This window comes from Phragmites australis, chromosome 13 (assembly GCF_958298935.1).
Source record: "Phragmites australis chromosome 13, lpPhrAust1.1, whole genome shotgun sequence".
Classification (NCBI taxonomy): Eukaryota; Viridiplantae; Streptophyta; class Magnoliopsida; order Poales; family Poaceae; genus Phragmites; species Phragmites australis.
The window spans coordinates 15974314-15997671 of NC_084933.1; the positions used below are offsets into that span (position 1 = coordinate 15974314).

A 23358-nucleotide genomic window follows, 5' to 3' on the forward strand; every position below is an offset into this window, starting at 1 on the left:
CTTATAATTGTACATGTAATTAAGAAGAAAAAGAAAAATACGTGACATACTTAAGAAGAAATCTTTTTTGAGATTAGACGCTAACATCTGACTCAGCTCACGTCAGTTTAGTTTCAAGCCCACTCTGCATAAAATCTGCAGTGTGACCCAAAACCAGACAACCCCAAAGTTGTCGGCTTAGTGACCTCATCAGTGACCAAAGCATCAGGATGGCAGATGCGCTGGCGGTGCAGTGCACAGATCATTTCTTACTGGACTTTTTAGACGCGAGCCTCGAAAACGCCAACGTTGGTGACGACGGCCATGGCGTAGCAAGCATCGATGGCAAAACGACTCCACCCTCGCGACAAAAACCTAGCGGATCCCGTGCTCCCCGCATCCCAGTCACACAAGCCCGCCGATCGATTCCTCCGCCCCAGCGCGCACGTATAAACCGGCCCCGAGGCCCCGACGGCCGGCGTGCGCCTCCCCCTCTGTTTCCGTCGCCGGCTTCGCGGCTCTCTCAGGCCGCGCAAGTCCAGTAGCGCTCCACGTCTCAGTAGCACCAGAAAGGCGAAGGAAAACTACTTGATTTGCCGCCTCCACCAGAAGGCGGCTGGGCAACTAAAAAGTCAGAGGAAAACTGGCCCACGGCCGCGGCGGCAGAGGGAGGTGAGGTGAGGCCATCAGGGCCGCGAGGCCTTCCATCATGGCCCAGCATATAAACGCCGCCACCAGCGGCCGCTGCGGTTGCACCCGCCCCGCGATCCCGCTTCTTCCCGCGCCGACCCTTCCTCCTCCCTCGTCGTCTCGGTTGCGGCCCATGGGCGCGAGCGACCACCTGGGGCTGGCGGTGGCCGCCGCCAAGCCGCGGCACGGTGGAAGCCCGCGGAGGCTGTGCGCGGCCGTGCTGGGCGAGCCGCTGGCGGCGGCGGCGGCGCCCGACCACGGCGGCCTCCTCGTCCACCCCAGCGCCGACTTCGCCGCCCAGGCCCTCGTCTCCTCCACGCAGCAGGTGATCATACCGACACGCACTCCTCGTCGTTCGGCCATCTTCCATTTCGATCTGTCTCGATTCGTTAACAAATGGATGGCGCACGATCAAAGACCTTCCCTTTTGAGCCCGCGGGGTGTGCGGCTGGTCGTGATCCGTCACTGCCCGCGGGGTCAGATGATGCAGAAAAGGACTGGAAATAAGTGGTAGGGTTGGGGATTTTGTGTGTGTGTGTGTGGGGGGGGGGGGGTGCTGTGTTGCTTGTGGGGTTCTTAGTTTCTTACTTTGTATGGTTCATGAACTGAACCGAACATTCGGTGACTGTGAATTTGATGTTTTTGGTGGTGGATGTGATGAGTAACCTTGATGGTTTTGCCATGACTGGTGATCAGTACCAGGAGATGTACCAGAGGTCAATCGACGACCCAGCCGGGTTCTGGTCGGAGATTGCGGAGACGTTCTACTGGAAGCAGAAGTGGAGCCCTGATGAGGTCTGTTCTGAGAACTTTGATGTGACCAAGGGGCCGATCAAGATTGAGGTAAGTGGTTGGTTTCGATGATAGTTTCTGGTGGGAGGATGGGGATCTTGATGGTTATTGGTGCTTGGCCTTGGCAGTGGTTCAAAGGGGGGAAGACCAACATATGCTACAATGCGGTGGACCGCAATGTGGATGCTGGGAATGGGGAGAAGATCGCCATGTACTGGGAGGGGAACGAGCTTGGTCAGGATGGGAAGCTCACCTACTCAGAGCTCTTGGACAAGGTTTGCCAGGTAAATATTCATTCTCTTATGCCAAAACAATTGCACGTAGCATGACTGCTATGTGTACAGAGGCAAGAGGATTTAATATATTCTTGTGTGCTTTGTGGTAGCTGGCAAATTACTTGAAAAGTGTCGGTGTCGGAAAGGGTGATGCCGTGGTAATCTACTTGCCGATGTTGATGGAGCTGCCCATTGCAATGCTTGCGTGTGCCCGCATTGGCGCTGTTCACTCGGTAATTTTTACCCCAGCTTGCGAGGTTAATTGTTCTGGATGGCCCTATGTATGCTCGCATTTCATGATGCTGATTAATGTTCAGGTTGTGTTTGCTGGCTTCTCTGCCGATGCACTAGCCCAAAGAATCATTGACTGCAAGCCTAAGGTTGTTATTACCTGCAATGCTGTGAAAAGGGGCCTCAAACTCATCCCTCTCAAAAATATAGTAGATACATCTCTGGTTGAAAGTGCGAAGAATGGAGTTGATGTAGGTATGCACTAGAATCCGACTTCTATGAGTATGGGTGTCAGGCCTGTTAGCAAATGTGGGCTTTAGCCCAATGGCATTTTTAGTATAGTTTGCTCTAATTCCATATACATATTAATAATCATTGTCTTAGCCTCTTCGGGAATTGCTCTGAGAAACTTTCTTGGGACTTAGACACTCAAAAAGATTTACTACCTTGAGTTCCTTGTCCTCAGTTTTGTCCTCTGTGCTGTTTATTTTGACACTACATATGTAAATTTTGTCCTGGTACCACATTTTTACAAGATCTTACAATCAAATGGATAATCTAAATTTCCACCTCAAACGCCTGTAATTTTGGCCACAGTTCTTACCTCCTGGTTATACCATCTTGCTTCCTTCTTTTGGAACATGCCTTGCTACCTTCTTTTGGTGCGTTATGCACAAATCCAAAGCACCAGTGTACTCTTCATCATCTCTGCATATAGTCTATTTGATGATCATGCGCTAATATGGGTTAAAGAAATCTAATGTGAAGTTTTTCTTGTGCTGAGAAGGCATTTGTTTGACATATGAAAATCAGTCAGCAGTGAAGAAAGAAGACACACAATGGAGAACAGGAAGAGATGTTTGGTGGCAGGTATGTGCAAAAACAAGTTCAATGATTCTAAATTTACAGCGTATGTGTTAGGCACAGAACCTCTGCAGAACTGCAGTGTCATCCGGGGAATCTGTTATCAAGCCCTTTTGTTTCATGTTATGTCACTAGAATATGAGTTACATCTGAACACATAATGTTGTTATGCAGGATGTTGTGCCCAATTTCCTAACTAAATGCAATGTGGAATGGGTTGATGCAGAGGATCCATTATTTCTTCTATACACGAGTGGCAGCACCGGAAAGCCAAAGGTACCCTTAAACTCATAGGTTTGTTCACATACCCCTTTAGCCAAAGGTTGATATACTGTGAACTCTATAGGGTGTAGTGCATACTACTGGGGGCTATATGGTCTACTCTGCTACAACATTTAAGCATGCATTTGACTACAAGCCAACAGACATATACTGGTAAGATGTTTGTCTTTGTTGGGTCTTTGGGTGGAATAAAGTATAAACGCTTTCCTGAAGTTAACTTCTCTAGTAGCTGCCGTTTTCTTATGATGGTTGCTCTGTTTCACTGATATCAGGTGCACTGCAGATTGTGGCTGGATTACTGGACATAGTTATGTGACGTATGGTCCACTCTTAAATGGAGCAACAGTTCTTGTATTCGAAGGGGTAACTACAGAATATTTTGTAGTTGCTGCGTTCATTACATAGAGGCATTTCTGTCATACGTATAACTTGTAATGCATTTTTTCTGAATGCAACGTCTAGGCTCCAAACTACCCTGATCCTGGACGATGTTGGGACATTGTTGACAAATATGGAGTGACAATATTTTATACCGCACCAACACTTATACGCTCACTCATGCGTGATGGTACTGAGGTATGCTGCTTATTTTTTGTGTTCTTTCCTTTGCCACGACAGCAGGAAAACTGCCAACAAATTTCATTAAGATTCGGCTACAGACAGACAATGATGTGGCATTCACGCCAAATATATATTTGCAGTATGTTACTCGGTACTCTCGGAAATCTCTCCGGGTTCTAGGAAGTGTGGGTGAACCAATCAACTCCACTGCATGGAGGTTTGTAATCACTGCTAAGTCTTAAAATTCACATTCACTAAAAAGGTCTTGACATGCACTGTTCTTCATTTCAGATGGTTCTATGATGTTATTGGTGACTCACGATGCCCCATATCAGATACTTGGTGGCAGACTGAAACTGGTGGATTCATGGTGTGTGTCTTCACATTTCACACTGGGAACTTTAGAGCTTTTAAAATGAGTGCATCTTTTGCATAAATTGAAATGTATGGCTTGTTGTTTTTAGATCACTCCTTTACCTGGCGCTTGGCCCCAAAAACCAGGATCTGCGACATTTCCTTTCTTCGGTGTGCAGGTACAGATCATGGCATGACTTGTATGAAATGGAAGTTTATGATCCCCTTACTTCCCGTATGTTGTAAATTTGTAATATCTTGAACCGGTTCACAGCCAGTCATTGTTGATGAGAAAGGGTGGGAAATGGAAGGAGAATGCAGTGGGTATCTTTGCATAAATAAGTCATGGCCTGGGGCTTTCCGGACTCTCTATGGAGATAAGGACAGATATGAGACCACCTACTTCAAACCATTTGCTGGATATTATTTTTCGGGTGATGGTTGCCGCAGGTAAGTCATCAAATACTTCAAACAGTAAAGATGATAGCTGGTGTAAGTTTGCCATCCAGAATTACATGTTTACACATTAACAAACTAAATATCCATGCCAGGGATAAAGACGGTTACTATTGGTTGACAGGAAGAGTTGATGATGTTATCAATGTGAGGTAATTAAGCTACTTATTTGATTCATTCTTCTGGTTGATTTTGACTTACTGCATGATTTAAGTTGTAAAGCTGTGAACATTCGACCCTCCTTTGAAAAATTTTAGTGGACACCGGATTGGGACAGCAGAAGTCGAGTCTGCTCTGGTTTCACATCCAAAATGTGCTGAGGCCGCTGTTGTCGGTATTGATCATGAGGTATAGCCCAGACTTGTTTTCCCTCCTTTCTTCTCTAGTGATTTATATCTTGACTGCCCCTCTTAAATCATACCCCGGTCTTAAAAAAATAACTACATGTTGTAGGTTAAAGGCCAGGGAATATATGCGTTTGTGACTTTGGTCGATGGTGTTCCCTACAGCGATGATCTACGAAAAAGCTTCATTATGACTGTCCGCAGCCAGGTATTTTCTTCAGACAGTTTGCTCGTAGTAATGAGATTGCAGGAAGATGCCCTTTTGTGATGGCAAACAACCTGATTAATAACAGCAGTTTTCTTTTCATATTTTTTCAATGATGGAACCTACGATATGCTTTACTGGAGTATTTTCCAGTTCTTTTCTTGGGAGTGGATGCAATCAATATTGCCAATCGCAAAGTTTTCTCCTCAGCATTATCATCATGTCTTTCTGTGTGTAGATTGGAGCGTTTGCTGCTCCTGACAAGATCCACTGGGCACCAGGGCTTCCTAAGACACGAAGTGGGAAGATCATGCGAAGAATTTTGCGGAAAATCGCATCCAGGCAGCTAGATGAGCTTGGTGACACGAGCACGCTTGCTGACCCTGGGGTTGTCGACCAGCTTATTGCACTCAGCGACACTTAACCTGTGTGGGATGAAATGATCACCGACCGCGCTTTATGTTATGTAAAATTCAGATTATGTGCCGCTTGGCGCTTGGCGCTTGGTCCGCGATCCTCTCGATTCCTTTGGTGTTTTCAGGGATGGCAACTAAAGTGAGATGTGATAAATCTAGAAGTTCGATGCGGAGCTTCTGTGAATTGTGGGATCACAGTCAGAGAGAGAGAGAGAGAGAGAGAGAGAGAGAGAGAGAGAGAGAGAGAGAGATTTAGTTTGGTAAATAAGGGGCGCGCACGGGGATCTCCAGGTGAATCGAACGCACGTCTACGGTCTACGACAGCAAGAAAAAGAAAAGAAGAAGGAGGCCTCATTCTGCATCCTGTCAAGGGGTACGCTTGGGCTAGATGGACTAACCCATTTTAACCAGGCCTATGTACCGAGTTCAGCTTGAGCAGAGGATGGGCTAGTGGGGGCAGTTTGTTCTCTGAGTTTCTCTGGGCTACTAGGCCACTAAAACAAGCCCCACACTTTGCCCCTCACTTCCACCGTGGTGATAAATTTTCAGTCATACGTGAAAGATCTCTGTACTGTACTTATTTTCCTTTCAGATCGTATCGTTATCATATACGCAAGGCTTCTGTACCATATACAAGGGCTCACAGAGAAAGGCACTCTGAGCAGCAGCAATGACGCAGTGGCCGTATAGCAAAACTAGGCCTCATGAATTGCTTCTCTCCTCTATATATGTCCATATGGACTCCTAAATAATCTCGGTATCCGTGTATCGTCGTGACCTCATGCCCCAATTCCGATGAACTTGAGCTGCAAACACAAAACCAGCAAGTCAAGCGAGATGGCGACGACATCAGGTTCAGATTTTCAATTGTGTGTCTACTGAAATCTGGTTGAGAGAATGTATCGGTCAAAGCTTACAAGGTTGTTCTTGGGCTCCCCCCAGTAGAAGCCATGGATGAAGATGGGCACGATGTTGCACGCGATCAGGACGTAGATCATCAGCGCGTGCGTCCCCATCCACTCCATGGCGACGGTCAGCCGCCGGTAGCCGTAGAGGTCCACCAGCGTGTAGATTCCGGCGAAGAGGAGGCCAGCGGCACCGGCGGTGGCCAAGGTGTAACTTACGGTGTACAACGGCTTATTCATATGCACTCCTGGGAAAGTCGCGAGCATATACATGTCACTGTTATTGTTCTTGACGATTAGGAATGGGATGTGCAAGGATGGTTAGTGGTTTCATGTAGTGTTCACCAAAGAAGTCCATTGACAAGGCTAGGACTAGCATGCTGAAGGAAGGGAGTAGCCAGTTCACGATCCTGTCCTTGTGTTTCTGCAAGACGATTTAGAAGAGAAAATAAAATTCAGAATCTGTGCATTGGTCGACTGGGCGATAACTGGTACTGCAAGCAATTGCTGTACCTGGAAATGTACAATGATGTGTCCGTATTGGAGCCCAATCAAGCACGTGACAATGGCCATAACAGAACTGGTGAGAGCAGAAAGAACAGTGAGCATTTGCAGTGGTTGCCAAAATCTGCATGGCACTTTACAAGATGAAGGTTCGAAGCAAATGTTGAACAGTTTACTGACCTGAGAAGCCCTTCAGGGTCAAAAGGGGCCTGGCACCAAGAGGGAGCATCGGGAGGAAGGGGCCCATTTTGTGGTGAATCGATGCTGCATTGCTGCCACAAGAGAAAAGAGTTATCAGGGACTGAATAAACAGGATACAGGAACGCTGTGAATGAGAAGTAGAACCTTGGATCGCATGTAAACCGGTCTACCGTAGAGATGTTGGATGCCCAAGATTTTACGGTCGATCATGCCAACCGCATTGCAACCTGGACTGGTGTCGCCTCTTACTCCGCATTTTACCTGATAAAGAGTGTGAATTCGAAGCTCATCAGTTCCCCGTGTCAAGTATAATACTGAAAATCTCTTAGAAAAGATGAAGTGGCACTTACAGAGAAGGACTTCTCTGTGGAACCAGGACCTGATATTTGATATTCCCAGTCAGGAACATAGGTACCATATAACAGGGCCATGTATGTGATTGCAACGACCGAACCTACAAACCTGGACCAACAGCAGCATATCATAATGTTACAAACATACGAAACATATCCAACAAGTTTGTCCATACTCTTTTCCATAGGCCAAAAGTTTATGGAAATAGTAATGGCCTAATGAATTGCTACAATACTACAGGACACACCAGATATGATGCTAACACTGAGTCACTGATTGCCTGATTGGTGTATCACACTGATTATGGCAGAAAAAAATAAACCGAGAAAGTGGGGATACTTTCGGTTTGAACTCACAATTGGTAGCGGTATCTCTTCAGCAAATCAAATCCATAATGTACGTCTTCATCTCCTTTCAGCCAAATTTCACAGAGGGCAGTCAATAGATAAGCTATTGCAATTCTCTGCAACCAAGAATGTATGACATTAGTTAGAAACTTACCAATCACCAAATTCATATTGTTAATGGACAAATATATATCGTATAAAACGATGTATTTCATATACCTGCAGTATACCCATCAACCGTATCAGTTGAAGATCAACCCCAAAAGTCAGACTACGAACACCATGAAAGAATCCACCTGTGTAGTATTGCAGCAAAGACATCAAACATCACATACCTTTTTTTCCACAAGTGCACCTCTGTACAGTTCAAGAAAAATAGCAACATCCTAATACCTTGTAGAACAAGACCGAGGCAGAACAGCTTCAGCGCACGGAGCACTGCCTTTTTCGTTGCGTCCAACTTGTCCTGCACTCTCTGCAAAAGGTGACGTGATCAGGTTTTAGCAAGTCGTAGAGGTCACTGTTGGTGGCTTCAGAAACGAAGGCAAGTGTCGCAATCTTGCTTTGCTAGTGTGTACCTTGTGCGCGAGTGCTAGGGCGACTCCAACTATGAAAAGGAAAAAAGGCATGACGAAATCAGCCACTGTTACGCCGTCCCATGGGGAGTGGTTCATCGGCGGTAGGAATGCTCCAGCGTCATCCACGATGATCATAAGCTGCAAGAAAGTAAACAACATTTCGTTATCTGTTTGATTGTAAACAGATCTTGCTATTTTTTTCTTGTAGTGAGGATGTTCAATGAAAATGACCGAGGACCGGTGCAAAATTTTCCAAGTCACTAGTAGTTAATACTACTGGTAATAGTATCATGGCGAAAGCAACTATATGCAAATATACTAAGAGGCTAAAGTAGCTCATCTGATCATGCTAAAAAGACCAAACCAGATATGATTCCACTCTGCCAATGATTGTTGTCTACTAAAATTGGGGCTCATAGACCTTTGGTCTAAAAAAAATTATCGTCGACTATAAAATTCATGGTTCTAGCATTACCACCGTTCTTAAGATAATATACTTACGGTTATAAATATCTCAGGAAACAAAGAAAGGATTCGACGAAAAGCAATAACAACTTCACGTTACATTTGGTAGTGTGGCATCAGATTCGGTGTCCAAATACATTTCACCTCGAAAAGCAAATATTCTATAACCCGGAAGGAAGGAAGCGCGTTAGCCATTACCGTTGGCAACATCAACCTGGCACTTCAATTCCTTCCTTGCCGCTAGTTCGCTATTCCGGCCAGGGCCAGCGACCATTAAAAATGGACAGAAGTAGCAGCGTAGCACCACGACAACGCCAAGAGCGTAGTATGATGTGAGTAGCTCGGCACCATCGGTTGCATGTTTCGTGGCAAGCACGCACGGTTTGAGTTGCCTTACTTAGTTGCAAACTTGCAATATCAGGTATAATTTGGTCAGATGATCAGGCTAAGAGCCATTGAGACCTATGCATGACTCAGGTTTTTCGCAATGTTTGTCCATTATCTTAGGAGTATCTATTTCAAATTATTTATCTATTACGGTAACAAAGATATTTTATAGTCTATTTTCCTGTTATACCTTTGAGTGCATGTATGTATTTACTCCAACGCTGATGAGTTACTTGCTCTCATCCTTATATTGATTATGGGTAGTATGGTCATCTCACTGTATTTTTTTTACTCGATTTCAGTATTTCTTGGTTTCTACGTAATGGTGAGCGTGGACAAATATTATAAAACGAAGGCAGTAGTAAATAGTAATCCTACAAGGTTTTTCGTTCAACGACTTCATCTATGCCGTCTACGCAACTCCATGGCCAATAGAACATTTCCAATGTCGGAATAGAATAGGCCTTGCTGTTGTCGAGACATAAAAAGCAAATGACTTTTTAAACTAATAAATGAAGAGGATGTATGGTAGCAATTTCTTAGGAATAAATATTTAAGGAGTAAGTCTATTGTTTAAGTGGAGAAAAAGCCTGGTGACTCATAGTTTTGATCTGATCTAATAAGTGTCAAACCTTTGTTTTTAAATCTGGAAAAGTTTGAACTAAGAGATGACACTCGTATTAGATTTTGGAAAAATGTATGGCTAGATGCTACCATTTGAAGCAGCAATATCCAATTTTATGTAATATAGTATATAGAAAATCGGTAACAATAGTAAAAGTGTTTCGGTCAAAACCTCTTAATATAAATTTTAGGAGAGCTCTAATAGGTAATAATAAGTTAGTGGCTTGGTATAATCTAGTAGCAAGATTAGTACCGGTTTATTAAATGACCAATCGTTCGATACAGAGGCTAAGATGTTTTTAAGTTATTATATTATTAAAAAGAGCAACTAAGTGGAAAACGCGTGGTGGAAAGATGAATCGATCAGCAAAGGTTCACAGCGACGGGGACGACCTAACGTCCATGGCCGATGCACAGCCTGCCCCGTGACCTCACTAGCTTCACGGTGCCCTGTCACCTTTCACGTAGTAAAGCTCCATCCAGTAAAGCTCATAAATAGTGAAGGAGCAACTCGTCTTCGTCTCATTGGGCATGCCTTGCCGTGCTCCATCCAGTAAAGCTCATGCCCCCCCCCCCCCCCACCACACAAAAAAAAAAGAAACTGTGAGCTAAATTGCTCGATATTTTGAGGCGAGGCATAGTTGGAGCTTTGCTAGAGCTAGAGCCTAGACCAATCACTCTCGTTATGTTTTTAACTCCACTTTAGATTTTAAAATTAAAAACTATAATAAAATAGTTTAAATCACTAGTTATAATCTAACTTTAAGAATTCAATTGTTAGAGCTAGATCCCTAGATACACGCATGCATACGTGTGGTACTCTGCATACAGCTCCGTCATTTTCGATCAATTGGGCAGCCATGCCCCCAGATAGAACCACGCCCATGAACGTCTTAGTTGGGGCGTTAGCATCTGCCAGATCGGGACAAGCTATTCGGGATCTCCTTTCATTTGCTCCATTTGTAGCATGGACTAGCTAGCAAATTGGGAACGGACTTACCGAATCTACTGTCGAAGATCAAGCTTTTGAAAAGGTTTTCTGTCAGGATCGGTGGCATGACATCGAAACGTTTCTCGCCTTCTGGTTTGATCTAAATATTTCAGTTCAGGACTTGGGTTTATTTTGTTAGAGTTTCTTCTAATTTAATTTTTTCGGAAGGAGTGATTGTATAGGATAAACTATACGAATGAAATAATTATGTGTCAAAATTAAGTCAGAAGAAACTACTTTTTTCAGTTCTCATCATCTAGTTCATTTCAGATAATTATTTTCATAAATTCTACTCTAAGAACTAAAATCTAAAAAAAATGCTATTTAACATAGCTTCCTTAATTATATTCAGAAAGCTTCCCCAATAGCTTTGCCAAATAAACACTTAGTGTGTCTGTCTTCACTTTACACTATTGCAGGTCCTCTTGACCTCAATATGCCGGAGACTATCTGAGCCTTAAAAAACTTATGTGGCGCTGGGTCCTTCATCGAGCCTCATAGCTCTTGACGCCGATATTGCTCGAGCCTGTTCCCCCTAATGGTCGCGGATGACGCGACTACATGACAGGGACAGGGCCACCCCGGGTACGCCTGTTGATGGTGAGGGTACGTACGTCACTCCGCACCACACAACTGGCGCACGCCAAGATCAGGAGAGCAGCACGATTCCATTCCACTAGTGTCTCTCTCATCTCCAAAGGAATTCCGGCGATTTGATCGGACTGCGATCCTCCGGCCATGCGCCGCATGCCACATGAAGCGAAGCTGCAGGACGGACACGGAGCGTCTTTTGATTTTTCTGCGACATTAAGGTGAGGTCCCCGATTCCCGCGTTTCGTGTCGGCCAATCGCGGCAGCGGCAAGCAAGCAAGAAAAACACAAGGCTTGTCTAGCTAATGTTGGTTTTGATCTCGGCTCCACTCTCCTAACGTCTTCTAACTAACAAACGAAACGCATGGGAGCCGTTTCTCAAATGCACCGTGATTGGGGGTGCATCCAACGTTTTTGGTTGCGGTCCCACCTCGTGCAGCACTGCATATATAACAGATAGGAGGGGTTTCGGAGGACATTGAGCTAACTCACGAAGTCAGCCGCCTCTCCTTACATCTTAACCCTAATCCAATCATTAGGGTGCTGTCAACGAGGTGAAGACCGCCGCTTCTTCATCTAACTCGTGCTGGTGATCGACTACATCGGCAAAGTCTCTTCATCACACCAGCGACCTCTTCACCATCATCAGATGGCGTCACCGAACTCAGGTAAATACCTCACGCTTCCGCTCTTAGGGTGTTTGATCCTAGGGCTAGCTATTATGTTGATTAAGTGAAGCTTTAAGATCTAACATTTGGCATCAGAGCCATCCTAGTTCCTAATCAAACCCAATTAGTCTTAATCATGTTGAATTACGATCGGTTGACGCCAATTAGCAGTCAATTGTTTCCAATTTTGATCGGTTTAAGTACATTGATGATAAATTATGCGATTTAAGTTCAATTTTAGGCTCGGATCAATGCACAAGTTCATGTTTATGTCTCGGATTAATGAAATTAGGATGAATTCTTGTATACACTTTCATGAATTAATCAATTCGAGCTCGGGTCAATTCAATCAGGCGGCTCTTATGCTTATACATTCATGAACTAAGCTTCTATATTGTGTTTATGTGTTCATGGGGGTCGGGTTTCGGTCAATTAGGCTCGGATTAAGTGGGATTAAGCAATTAGAAGGAGGGGAATTGGGGAGATTAAGAAATCCCCAATTCCCCCCCAAATCCGAACCCTAAACCCCAATTTTTCCCCTCAATCCCGAACCCTAAGCCCAATTAACTCAGAACTCAAAGCAATAGAAGGGGGGGGAGGACTTACGGCTCCGGCTGTTCATGCCCGTCGAAGTTCTCCTCCGGCGGGATCTTCCTCGTGCGCGCGCGGTTCATCCGGCCGTTCTCGCCTCCTCCGTGGGACGAGATCTCCTCTCGCCGCGCGCTCATCTCCCTCTCCTCCCGGGCTCCACCGCAAACCAACCGACGGAGGCGCGCGCGATCTCCGTTGCACGCGCGCTCCGGTGGTTTGGCTAACAGAGGTGCCCCTTGCCCTCTTCTCTCTCGGGCGACCGGCGGCCGCGCTCGGCGCCGTCTCTCTCTCTCTCGGTCGGGCCAAGTTTTCCGTCGCCGACGAGCTCCGGGTCGGGCGGATTTTTCGGGGAGAGAGAGAGGAAAATGAATTAGGGTTAGGGTTTCGGCCGACGGGGTTTTTATACAGGGCGATTTCGTCGGCCTGCCGTCGATCGCGATGAACGGCTGAAAAGCTCCGGGCCGGCACGCGCGCGAAGGCAGATTGGGCCGTTCGCGGTGGCTGGGCTGCGCCCTCGCTCGGGCCAGCGCACGCGCGGAAGCTGGGCCGTGCCCTCGGCCAGGCCGGCACGTGCACGCGCTGATGGGCCAGGCCGTGCTGATGGGCCAAGCTGGGCCGAAAAGCTTTCTTGGGCCGTTTTCTTTAATGTTTTGGGCTTTTTTCCATTTATTTGGAATTTCCAGTGATTTCTAACGTTTTTTCATTTATGCACTGGAATATCTAATGAAATTAGCCCAAAATTAATGATGATTAATGCATAAAATATTGTTGTTAATTCTCTGGTTCAATTGGATCCAACGAGAAAAATTTTCCGGAGAATTTTACGATCAATTTATATAGGTTCATAATTACTTTCTGACCAAAGTTGATTGTAATTATGTGCCATCTTTATGTGTTCAATTTAAACTCTTTTCCGTTTTCTGCCCAACGGTGATGCGGATTGGAGTTTTATTTTTGCATGATTTTAATCAAACCAACGTAGGGTTATTTTCGTGCAAATTATTTCCTTATGATAAATTTACTAATCAGGCCCAATTCTTCTCTCCAGCTCTTAACGCTTCCTCTATTGCCGCCACTATTGACGGTATAGAGCAACTCACGGGCAATAATTTTCCTGCTTGGAAAGCTAAGGTGACTGTTGTCCTTGGTGTTTTAGACCTGGATTATGCACTCAGGGTTGACGCTCCCACAGCTCCCACCGTTGGCGTGGAAAATTATGATGAACTAAAGAAAACTTATGATGCACTTTCTGAGAAGTGGGAGCGGTCCAACCGCATGTCTCTTATGATAATGAGGAACTCAATATCAGATGCTATAAGGGGAGCAATCCCAAACTCAGAAAAAGCTAAGACGTACTTGGCATCTGTGGAGGAGCAATTTAAAGGCACCTCCAAGGTTTATGCCAGTACGCTGATTCAGAAGCTCCTCAACACTAAGTATAATTATGGGTCTGGTGGCATAAGAGAACACATCATGATGATGACAGATATGGCTGCCAAACTCAAGGGCATGGATATGGAAATCTCTGAGGGTTTCCTTGTCCACTTCATTATGACCTCTCTCCCTCCTGAGTTTACTCCCTTTAAGATAAATTACAACACTCAGAAAGAGAAGTGGAGCATGAGCGACTTGATCGCAATGTGCGTCCAAGAGGAAGAGAGGGTGAGGGCTGAAAATAAAGATTTTGTGAATCAAATAAGCAGCCCCAAGAATAAAAGAAAATTCCAAGGGGATTTCAAGTCTAAGAAAAGGTTGCATTTCGTCGCTAAACACGACAAGGCAGCACAGAGGGCGCCCAAGGCATTTGCTCCTTCTGCTCCTGCCTCTCAAGAATCTAAAGATGACGGATGCCACTTCTGCCACAAGAAGGACCACTACCAAAAGGATTGTGTTGGTTTCCTGAAGTGGCTTGCAAAGAAGGGGATTCCTTACCGCGAGAACATTAAGAAAGGGGGAGCGAAGTCTTAGAGTGGCCAATGGGAAGGAAGCTCAAGTTGAAGCTATCGGATCCTTTCCATTAGTTCTTAATAGTGGCTTCACTCTTAGATTAAATAATGTAGTTTATGTTCCTTCTATGAGGAGGAATCTCATTTCAGTTTCGATGTTAGATGATGATGGTTTTCATTGTAATTTCGGAGACAATAAATGTATTCTTAAATTTAATTCAGAGGATATTGGTCTTGCCATCCGACAAGACAAACTTTATATGCTTCCTCTTAATGAATCCTCTGTGACGATGAATATCTATGATGTAAGCCATAAGAGAAAGAGAAGTACAATTAATGAGACTTCTTCGAAACTGTGGCATTGTCGTTTAGGCCACATTTCGAGGGGGAGAATGGAGCGTCTCATTAGGGAAGAGATTCTCCAACCCTTAGACTTCTCCGACTCTGACCACTGCATAGATTGCATTAAAGGAAAATACGTTAAGCAAATAAAGAAAGGGGCCACTCGAAGCACAGGATTATTAGAATTAATTCACACGGACATATGTGGTCCTTTTCCTGTGACATCAGTTGACGGTTTTGATTCTTTCATTACCTTCACTGATGATTTCTCCCGTTACGGCTATATCTACCCCATTAAAGATCGATCTGAATCTCTCGATAAATTTAAGATATTTAAGGCTGAAGTAGAAAATCAGCACAACCTGAAGATTAAAGTAGTGAGATCGGATCGCGGGGGAGAATATTATGGGAGGCATGCCACATATGGGCAAATCCCTGGTCCTTTTGCCAGATTCCTTCAGGAAAATGGCATAGTAGCCCAATATTCTACACCTGGTGAACCTCAGCAAAACGGGGTAGCTGAGCGACGCAACCGCACGCTTATGGACATGGTGCGAAGTATGCTCAGCTATTCTAGTTTACCAGTTGGACTGTGGATGGAGGCACTTAAGACAGCCACACACATTCTTAATCGGGTTCCCAGTAAATCAGTTCCAAAAACACCATATGAATTATGGACTGGAAGAAAACCCTCTTTAAAGTATTTACGTGTGTGGGGCTGTGCAGCTGAAGCTAAAGTCTTTAATCCACACATTGGGAAACTAGATCCTAAGACAGTTAGTTGTCACTTTATCGGGTATCCAGAAAGATCAAAGGGATATCGCTTTTACTGTCCAGATAGGATCACTAAGTTCGTAGAAACAAGACACGCTGTGTTTCTTGAAAACGGGGATATGGAGACAAGGGAAGTTGATCTTGAAGAAAAACGGGTTTATGTTCCTACTCCACTGATACAAGAGTCACACATCCCTGTGCCTCAGGTGGTTGCACCTTCAGTAGAAACTAACGTCAGTACACCCCCTGTTGAGGTCTCTGAAATTCCTAATGATATACGTAACGATGAGCCTCAGCAGTCCCCTGCAGCACCTAGTCCTTGTCCTGCAGTGCATAATGAACCGATCAGGAGATCACAGCGTGACAGGAGACCTGCCATCTCGAATGATTATGTTGTTTATATGAATGAGGATATTAATGACATAGGGAAGACAGAAGATCCCAACTCATATAAAGAAGCCATGATGAGTAAGCATTCGTCTGAGTGGCTTAATGCCATGAACGACGAATTAAAATCTATGAGCGATAATGATGTGTGGGACCTAGTACAAATTCCTGACGGAGCCAAAACAGTAGGCTGTAAATGGGTCTACAAAACAAAACATGACTCTAATGGGAACATCGAAAGGTTCAAAGCAAGGCTCGTAGCTAAAGGCTTCTCGCAAAGAGAAGGAATCGATTATAATGAAACTTTCTCTCCTGTATCAAGTAAAGATTCTTTCAGAATAATTATGGCGCTTACAGCGCATTATGATTTAGAGCTGCATCAGATGGATGTAAAAACGGCATTCCTTAATGGTGACTTGGAAGAAAATGTTTACATGGCTCAGCCAGAAGGTTTTGTCATGAAAGACAAAGAACATTTGGGATGTCGCCTTAAGAAATCAATTTATGGTCTAAAACAAGCGTCTAGACAGTGGTATCTCAAGTTCGACAAAGTCATCAGAAATTTTGGTTTTAAAGAAAATGAAGTTGATAACTGCATTTATATAAAGTTTAAAGGGGGAAAATTCACCATCTTAGTTCTTTATGTGGATGACATCTTATTGGCCAGTAGTGATAAGGATATGCTGTTTGAGACCAAGAGATTTCTTTCCTCTAATTTCGATATGAAGGATCTCGGTGAAGCCTCTTATGTTCTTGGCATTGAAATTCATCGAGATCGGTCCAAAGGAGCATTAGGTTTGTCTCAAAAGGCATACATTGACAGAGTACTAAGGAAATACAATATGCATAAGTGCTCTGCCACGCCTGCTCCTATTGTTAAGGGCGATAAGTTTGGGACATATCAATGTCCAAGGAACCAATATGAAATTGATCAAATGAAGATGGTTCCTTATGCTTCAGCTGTCAGAAGCATTATGTATGCTCAAGTTTGTACACGCCCTGACTTAGCTTTCGTGACCGGGATGCTTGGCAGATATCAATCAAATCCAGGACCGGACCACTGGAAAGCCGTTAAGAAAGTCCTTCGCTATTTGCAAGGCACTAAGAACTACATGCTTATATTTAGAAAATCCGATAACCTTGAAGTCATTGGTTATTCGGATGCAGACTTTGCGGGGTGTGTAGACACTAAGAAATCCACGTCAGGTTATATCTTCACCCTTGCTGGAGGAGCTATCTCGTGGAAAAGCTCCAAGCAGACACTTACAGCATCTTCAACGATGCAAGCTGAGTTTGTGGCATGTTATGAGGCTACCGGGCAGGCTGTATGGCTAAAGAACTTTATCCCGGGACTAAGAGTGGTCGACAGTATTGCAAAACCACTTACATTATACTGCGATAATCAACCCGCAGTTTTCTATACGAGTAACAACAAGTCGAGTGGTGCTGCCAAATACATCGACATTAAGTATCACGTTGTGAAAGATCGAATCCAGGATCAAACAATAAGTGTCAAGCACATAAGCACTAAGTCAATGCTTGCGGATCCACTCACTAAAGGCTTACCACCTCATATATTTTCGTGATCATGTTGCCGGCATGGGGATATTGGAAAGTCTATGATTCTGGATTAAGAGGACCATTAAACAAACCAACTCCCATCAAGTATAACGAATTTCCATTTCGAGATGAAATGGTACACTATAGGTATTTGGGTTTCAGTGGCATTTTATTGACCGCTGTAATACTTTGCCTTGGTATGCTGTTTCATTGAGAGTGGGCTTATGATGTTAGCCTTACGATCAAGGGGGAGAATGTTGGTTTTGATCTCGGCTCCACTCTCCTAACGTCTTCTAACTAACAAACGAAACGCATGGGAGCCGTTTCTCAAATGCACCGTGATTGGGGGTGCATCCAACGTTTTTGGTTGCGGTCCCACCTCGTGCAGCACTGCATATATAACAGATAGGAGGGGTTTCGGAGGACATTGAGCTAACTCACGAAGTCAGCCGCCTCTCCTTACATCTTAACCCTAATCCAATCATTAGGGTGCTGTCAACGAGGTGAAGACCGCCGCTTCTTCATCTAACTCGTGCTGGTGATCGACTACATCGGCAAAGTCTCTTCATCACACCAGCGACCTCTTCACCATCATCAGATGGCGTCACCGAACTCAGGTAAATACCTCACGCTTCCGCTCTTAGGGTGTTTGATCCTAGGGCTAGCTATTATGTTGATTAAGTGAAGCTTTAAGATCTAACAGCTAGTACTAGTTTCTTGTTCAGGCGAGGAGCGGCAGGCTAGAGAAAACACGCTGGCCCTGGTGGCTCGATCGCAAGCTTGTGGAGCAGACGCAGCCGCCGCCGGCGGTGCGGCAGGTGGAGCCGACCCGATCCCCCGGTACGCCGCCCATGCCGTCGGCTTACGCGGGCCGCGGTGGGGCTCCCTTTCGGATGATGCGGAGCGCCCGTCGCTCGGAACCGGCTAATCTGCCACCCCGCCAATAAACCGCGTCGCAACCACCAGGAGCCTGTACGGGTTAGGCGAAAAGCTACCGCGCGCGACTAGCTAGCCGTCCTCTTGTGCGAGCTTGGCCGTGGGTCGGCGCGCGTACGCCGGGAGAGGGACACCGTGCGCGCGCGTGGGCTCGAGCTCCCGCGCGTCATCAAATGCCAAAAAAAGGCATAGCGCGTCTCATGGGCTTGTCTGGACGTGGAGAGGTCACCGGCCGCGCGCCGATGCGTGACGCATATATGCTTTTTCAGCTTTCCTCCTGGGTCTGGGAATATTATTAGCTCCACGCCGATGCCCCTGGCAGTTGTACTGTACACGTTGCTACGGGTTTGTTTGTCTGAGTTTTGAAGTAGTTTATCGGTTGGAATTAGTGGAGCTCTGTTAAATAGTAACTTTCAGATTTTAATTTTCTGAATGAAATTTGTGAGAATAATTTTCTGAAATAAACTAGAAATTGACTAGTTAAAAAAAAGTTTTCATTTATTCCCTTCTCGTACATAATCATTTCTTATATATATTTTATTTTAAAAAATTATTTTTAATCACTAAATCACTTACTCTAAAGAATCATTCTTTTAAAAAAAATTAAATAAAAAAAAACTCTACCAAACATACCCTATATTTTTCTACTGCGAAATCGGGCAGCTACCAAGCGTTCTAGCTGTTTTCTGATCGACGCACCGGCCAAATCTCGCCCAACGCCCCAAAACCGCTCCTCCAATTCCCGACTGGTTAGGCAACAGAACAGCTTCGCCTACTAAACAATTATAGATCACACTGTACGCAGCACTTTAGGTCCCGTTTGGAAAGGGGGTTATGGATCCAAATTCCTAGGGCTTATATAGATTTGGACTAAAACCGAAAACTCCTGGAGCAATATTTCTATTCCAGGCAGGTCCTTACTGTTTTTTCATATGATATTACTGTTTTCCATCGGTCTTCATGAGGCAGCTTTAATACTTACTTTTGTGAATTATAGTGTTAAAACTTAAAACACAATTTTGCCAAAGTACTTCTCATCGCAAATCTAGCGACATAGTTTGCATATCTTCAATATTACCCATAGTTTTACACATTTCGCTAAATCAAAGCTGAAAAGTTTGATGACATATGACACTAATTTTTCCACTCTTGATTCCTTCTAAAAGAAATTCTATTCTGGATTTGCCAACTCTCCGTACGTTGATTTACTCCTAATCTAGCCCCTTCAACCTAATTTTATACTAATTTTTGTACGTAATACGTTGATGGCTGCAAAAGAATATTTCTACTATTAAAAATTCATTTAATTAATTAATTGCATACTGTAAGGTGTAAGCTGCAGCTGAATGTGCAGACTATTCCTTTTTAGTTGTCCATTATAAGGGGTACATGCGCTCATCTACTTATCAAGCTCACATGGACAGGTGAGCTAGAGTTGACAATTACCATTTTTTCTATCCACGTAATGCAGGGAGCAAGGTAATCAACAGACACCGGAAGCCACTAAAATAGCCTAATGCTCTGATGCATGAACTCTTCCGTGCAGTCTGAAGACTTTGTTATCCCATATCTAAAGAGCTTCCATACGCCGGTTAGCAGGGCGTTTCCTATTGCGAATGCGTGGGGCCACGACCGAGCACCGACGGCTCTAACCCCGTTGGGTTGGGCGATGCGACAAGAGCTAGCACACTTGCGAATCCGGCGAGCCAAGCAGGTAATTGTTAATCTGCGCCAGTTGTAAACAATCATATCTTTCTCCATAAGCATCAAGATGGTGATCTAAAGATTCTGCCTATCTATCGTGGATACAATGACTTGACTTCAAAAAAAAGCTGACTATCCAATGACTCGTGCACGTCTTTAATCTCCCGACAGCTCCTCTCGTGCTCTTCCTCCTCTCAATCAGGTTTGTATGCTCATCCCACCTTTCACCCTTCTCTACTCATCTCTGGCTACGCTCCTGCCATTAGATCCACTAGTGCCATCATGTTAATCTAGTAATATTTTTTGCTAATCGGCCATCCTCCACCGTCCTAACCGGCAGCGGCATGCCGCTCCACCTGCCCCCACCTTCTCTGTCGATCTGACCTCTTTCCGCATGATCTTTCCTAAGTTTGACGATAAAAAAGCTTTAAATCAACTCCTCTCCTAATCTCGCCGATATACTTCGTCACTTGAACATACCTCCTAAATTAGGAAGCATGGTATCAGAAACAAGAAACATAGGCTTTCCTGTTTGAAGAACAGAGCTGGAGCTTCGAGCTACAGGTTCATGGCGGCATGGACAAAAGCGAAGTCGGGTCCAAATCGATCGATACAAGCCTCGCTGGCTGCTATAATTCTCCCGAATGCTAAAGCTTGTACTGACGGGTTAGTTTAAGCAGCCTTGCTTTTTTTTATTACTCTGGTTTTAAGTACGAACAAAAAGGAGAAAAAGGAAAAGGAAACTTTAACTACTACCGCTGCTAGCATGCACCATGATTGTTCGTGGAACTTGCATGTTTGGCTGGCACCAAGAGCCACTACAGGATCGATCAGGGTTACACGACAGGCCGGCAGAGACCCACTCGGCTAGCAAGCAACTCGATTTGGCAGACAAGTAGACCGGATCGTGAAGAGAAAAGAAGAGGCGAGTTTGTACGTACCAGCACGGTGATCCCTCGGAACACGTCGAGCGAGACGAGCCGCTGCAGCTGCCTCGCCGACGGCGACGGCGACGCTGACGACGGAGAGGGGCCGGCGGCGCCCCTGGACCCACCCACCTTGTGGTGGTCATAGTCGCAGCGCCCGCCGGCCTCCAGATCCACCGCGAGGGCGGGCTCGTCTTTGCTCTGGACGAGCTCGTAGTCCCCCATCGCCGCCGCCGCGGCGCCCTGCCAGCCGCCTCCGCCGCCGTACCGCCCGGGCGATGCCCCTGCATTGCCCGCATCAGCGACCATCACCACGCGTGACCCCCTTCGGAAGAAGAATAACAGCAGCGCACCGGCAACAGCAACAAGTGCGTGACAAGATGCGGCACGAAAGAAGGCGCCCGCTCACCTGAAAACGCCAACCACTCGCCGCCCTACGCTTCCTACTCCTCCTGTCGACTCGGCCCGCCTCGTGTGTTTCGGCTCCCCGCAGCGAACCGCCGCTTCTGCTGCTCTGCGCCTGATGATCGTGCGCCTGCAATTGCGACCTAGGCGTGAGATTGGCGAACGGGCTGCTATATATAGCTGCGTCCGTCCTCCGGCTCCGGCTTCTTCCCCTCGGTTTCGGCTCGTCCTCTTCGGTTGCCGTCGTGACGGCAACACCTCGCGCGCGCAGCTGTCTCGGCGGTTCGATCACGTGCCAACTTGCCGTTTCTGTCGATCGATTTCGCCCCAGCCGTTGAATTTCCTGGTTCGTTCGCTCGCTCGCTCGCGTGCGTGTGTGCGGAATTTTTTTTAAATAATATTATTTTATTAGAAAATTATAAAAATAATAATAAAAAATTCAAAAAGAATAGATATATGTGTCGGTATTCCGCATGCCGACAAGCTACATGACACTGGGTCTGGAGCCTATACGTACGTGGAATGCCGATAGACCTTTGGTCCGCAGACAAAGGTGTCACGCTAGCAGATAACCGATAGCCTGATAACTATCTTTTTTTAATTGATTTTTAATAATAATTAGGAGAATATAATGTATTTATTAAAAGATTTTTACTAATAATTAGAAAAATATCATGTATTTAATGAGACACTGTCGTAACTCAATGTGGATCCTATAAATGAAGTAAAAAAAGTTGTTCAAACGGTATCACACAGTGGTTTATTTTTTATTAATATTGGTTCGATGTAATTTTATCAATATTTCTTTATTTAGTTGATATAAAATTATGTGAGTAATGTTTTTATGAAGTAGAGTTGAGACGATACAAAATATAAATTTATGAACAACAGTAGTTGTGAAGCATAATTATTACAGTACCTAGCACGGAGATTACATACACTAGTAAACATTAAGGGGATATGGGGTTTATCGTCGTTGCGCGAATAGACATAACTATAAAGAAATGACAATAACAAATGTTGATATATACGTTACGTCTAAAGACTAACCTAATAGCGTTCCGCTGGTAAACCTAACATGCATTAGAGAATGAAAATAGACCAGATTATAATAAATACTCTCTACTAAGTGCACCTAGAATATTTACCCTTTTGCAGAGCATCGCCCCCCCCCCCCCCCTTCCGCCTTAGCATGACGAGCCCTCTTCTGCTTCCTTTCCCTCTCTGCTTCGCGTGCTTGAGTCGCGGCGCGCTCCTTCGCAAGCACGGATACAGGTTACAGGGTCAATGAGCTCCATACCTACAAACAAAAAATATTATATTGTATAACATAAGGAATACGATAAGTACATAGTAATGCAATGTCGAATATGCAAAATAAAAACCAAACACGAGAGAAATAAAACATAAATAATAATATATAACATCACATACTTGGGTTGTACAGTAACTCCAAATAGTACATACTACAATATGGCTCAAATATTACAACACATACTCACGTTGTCCGACTATTATATAATACAACAATGTGTCAATATTATAGTGCGTCAATGCATAGTCAGATGAAGATTTCAAACATAAAGTACCATCCAATTAGTAATGCAACACGAAAACAATCACGCCATGCTTCAAATAATAGTATTGATTGAAAGATTTTTCTTTTTCTTCTCCTAGCGTACTGGGACACGCCTAACCTTCTCGCCTGACACCAAAGTGTCTA

The 23358-nt window shown here is 44.8% G+C and overlaps 2 protein-coding genes across 2 annotated transcripts; one reads left to right on the forward strand and one right to left on the reverse strand.

The window, feature by feature from the left end:
* The first annotated feature begins 265 nt into the window (after positions 1 to 265).
* On the forward strand, positions 266 to 5520 carry LOC133888852 (acetyl-coenzyme A synthetase, chloroplastic/glyoxysomal-like). Its single transcript, XM_062329223.1, has 18 exons — positions 266 to 994; positions 1366 to 1512; positions 1590 to 1745; positions 1847 to 1969; positions 2054 to 2222; positions 2755 to 2837; positions 3006 to 3107; positions 3178 to 3266; positions 3386 to 3476; positions 3576 to 3689; positions 3815 to 3891; positions 3966 to 4044; positions 4139 to 4207; positions 4303 to 4478; positions 4580 to 4636; positions 4742 to 4832; positions 4938 to 5036; positions 5272 to 5520. The coding sequence occupies exons 1-18, from the start codon at positions 689 to 691 to the stop codon at positions 5455 to 5457; spliced, it is 2214 nt and encodes a 737-aa protein (XP_062185207.1). The 5' UTR covers positions 266 to 688; the 3' UTR covers positions 5458 to 5520.
* Positions 5521 to 6008: 488 nt separating this feature from the next.
* LOC133888853 (uncharacterized) lies at positions 6009 to 21845 on the reverse strand. Its single transcript, XM_062329224.1, has 13 exons — positions 21640 to 21845; positions 21246 to 21514; positions 8339 to 8476; positions 8154 to 8235; positions 7980 to 8056; positions 7770 to 7876; positions 7410 to 7521; positions 7204 to 7320; positions 7039 to 7130; positions 6868 to 6934; positions 6700 to 6778; positions 6367 to 6602; positions 6009 to 6255 (listed from the first exon to the last, which is right to left on the reverse strand). The coding sequence occupies exons 2-13, from the start codon at positions 21453 to 21455 to the stop codon at positions 6229 to 6231; spliced, it is 1344 nt and encodes a 447-aa protein (XP_062185208.1). The 5' UTR covers positions 21456 to 21514; positions 21640 to 21845; the 3' UTR covers positions 6009 to 6228.
* Positions 21846 to 23358: the final 1513 nt, after the last annotated feature.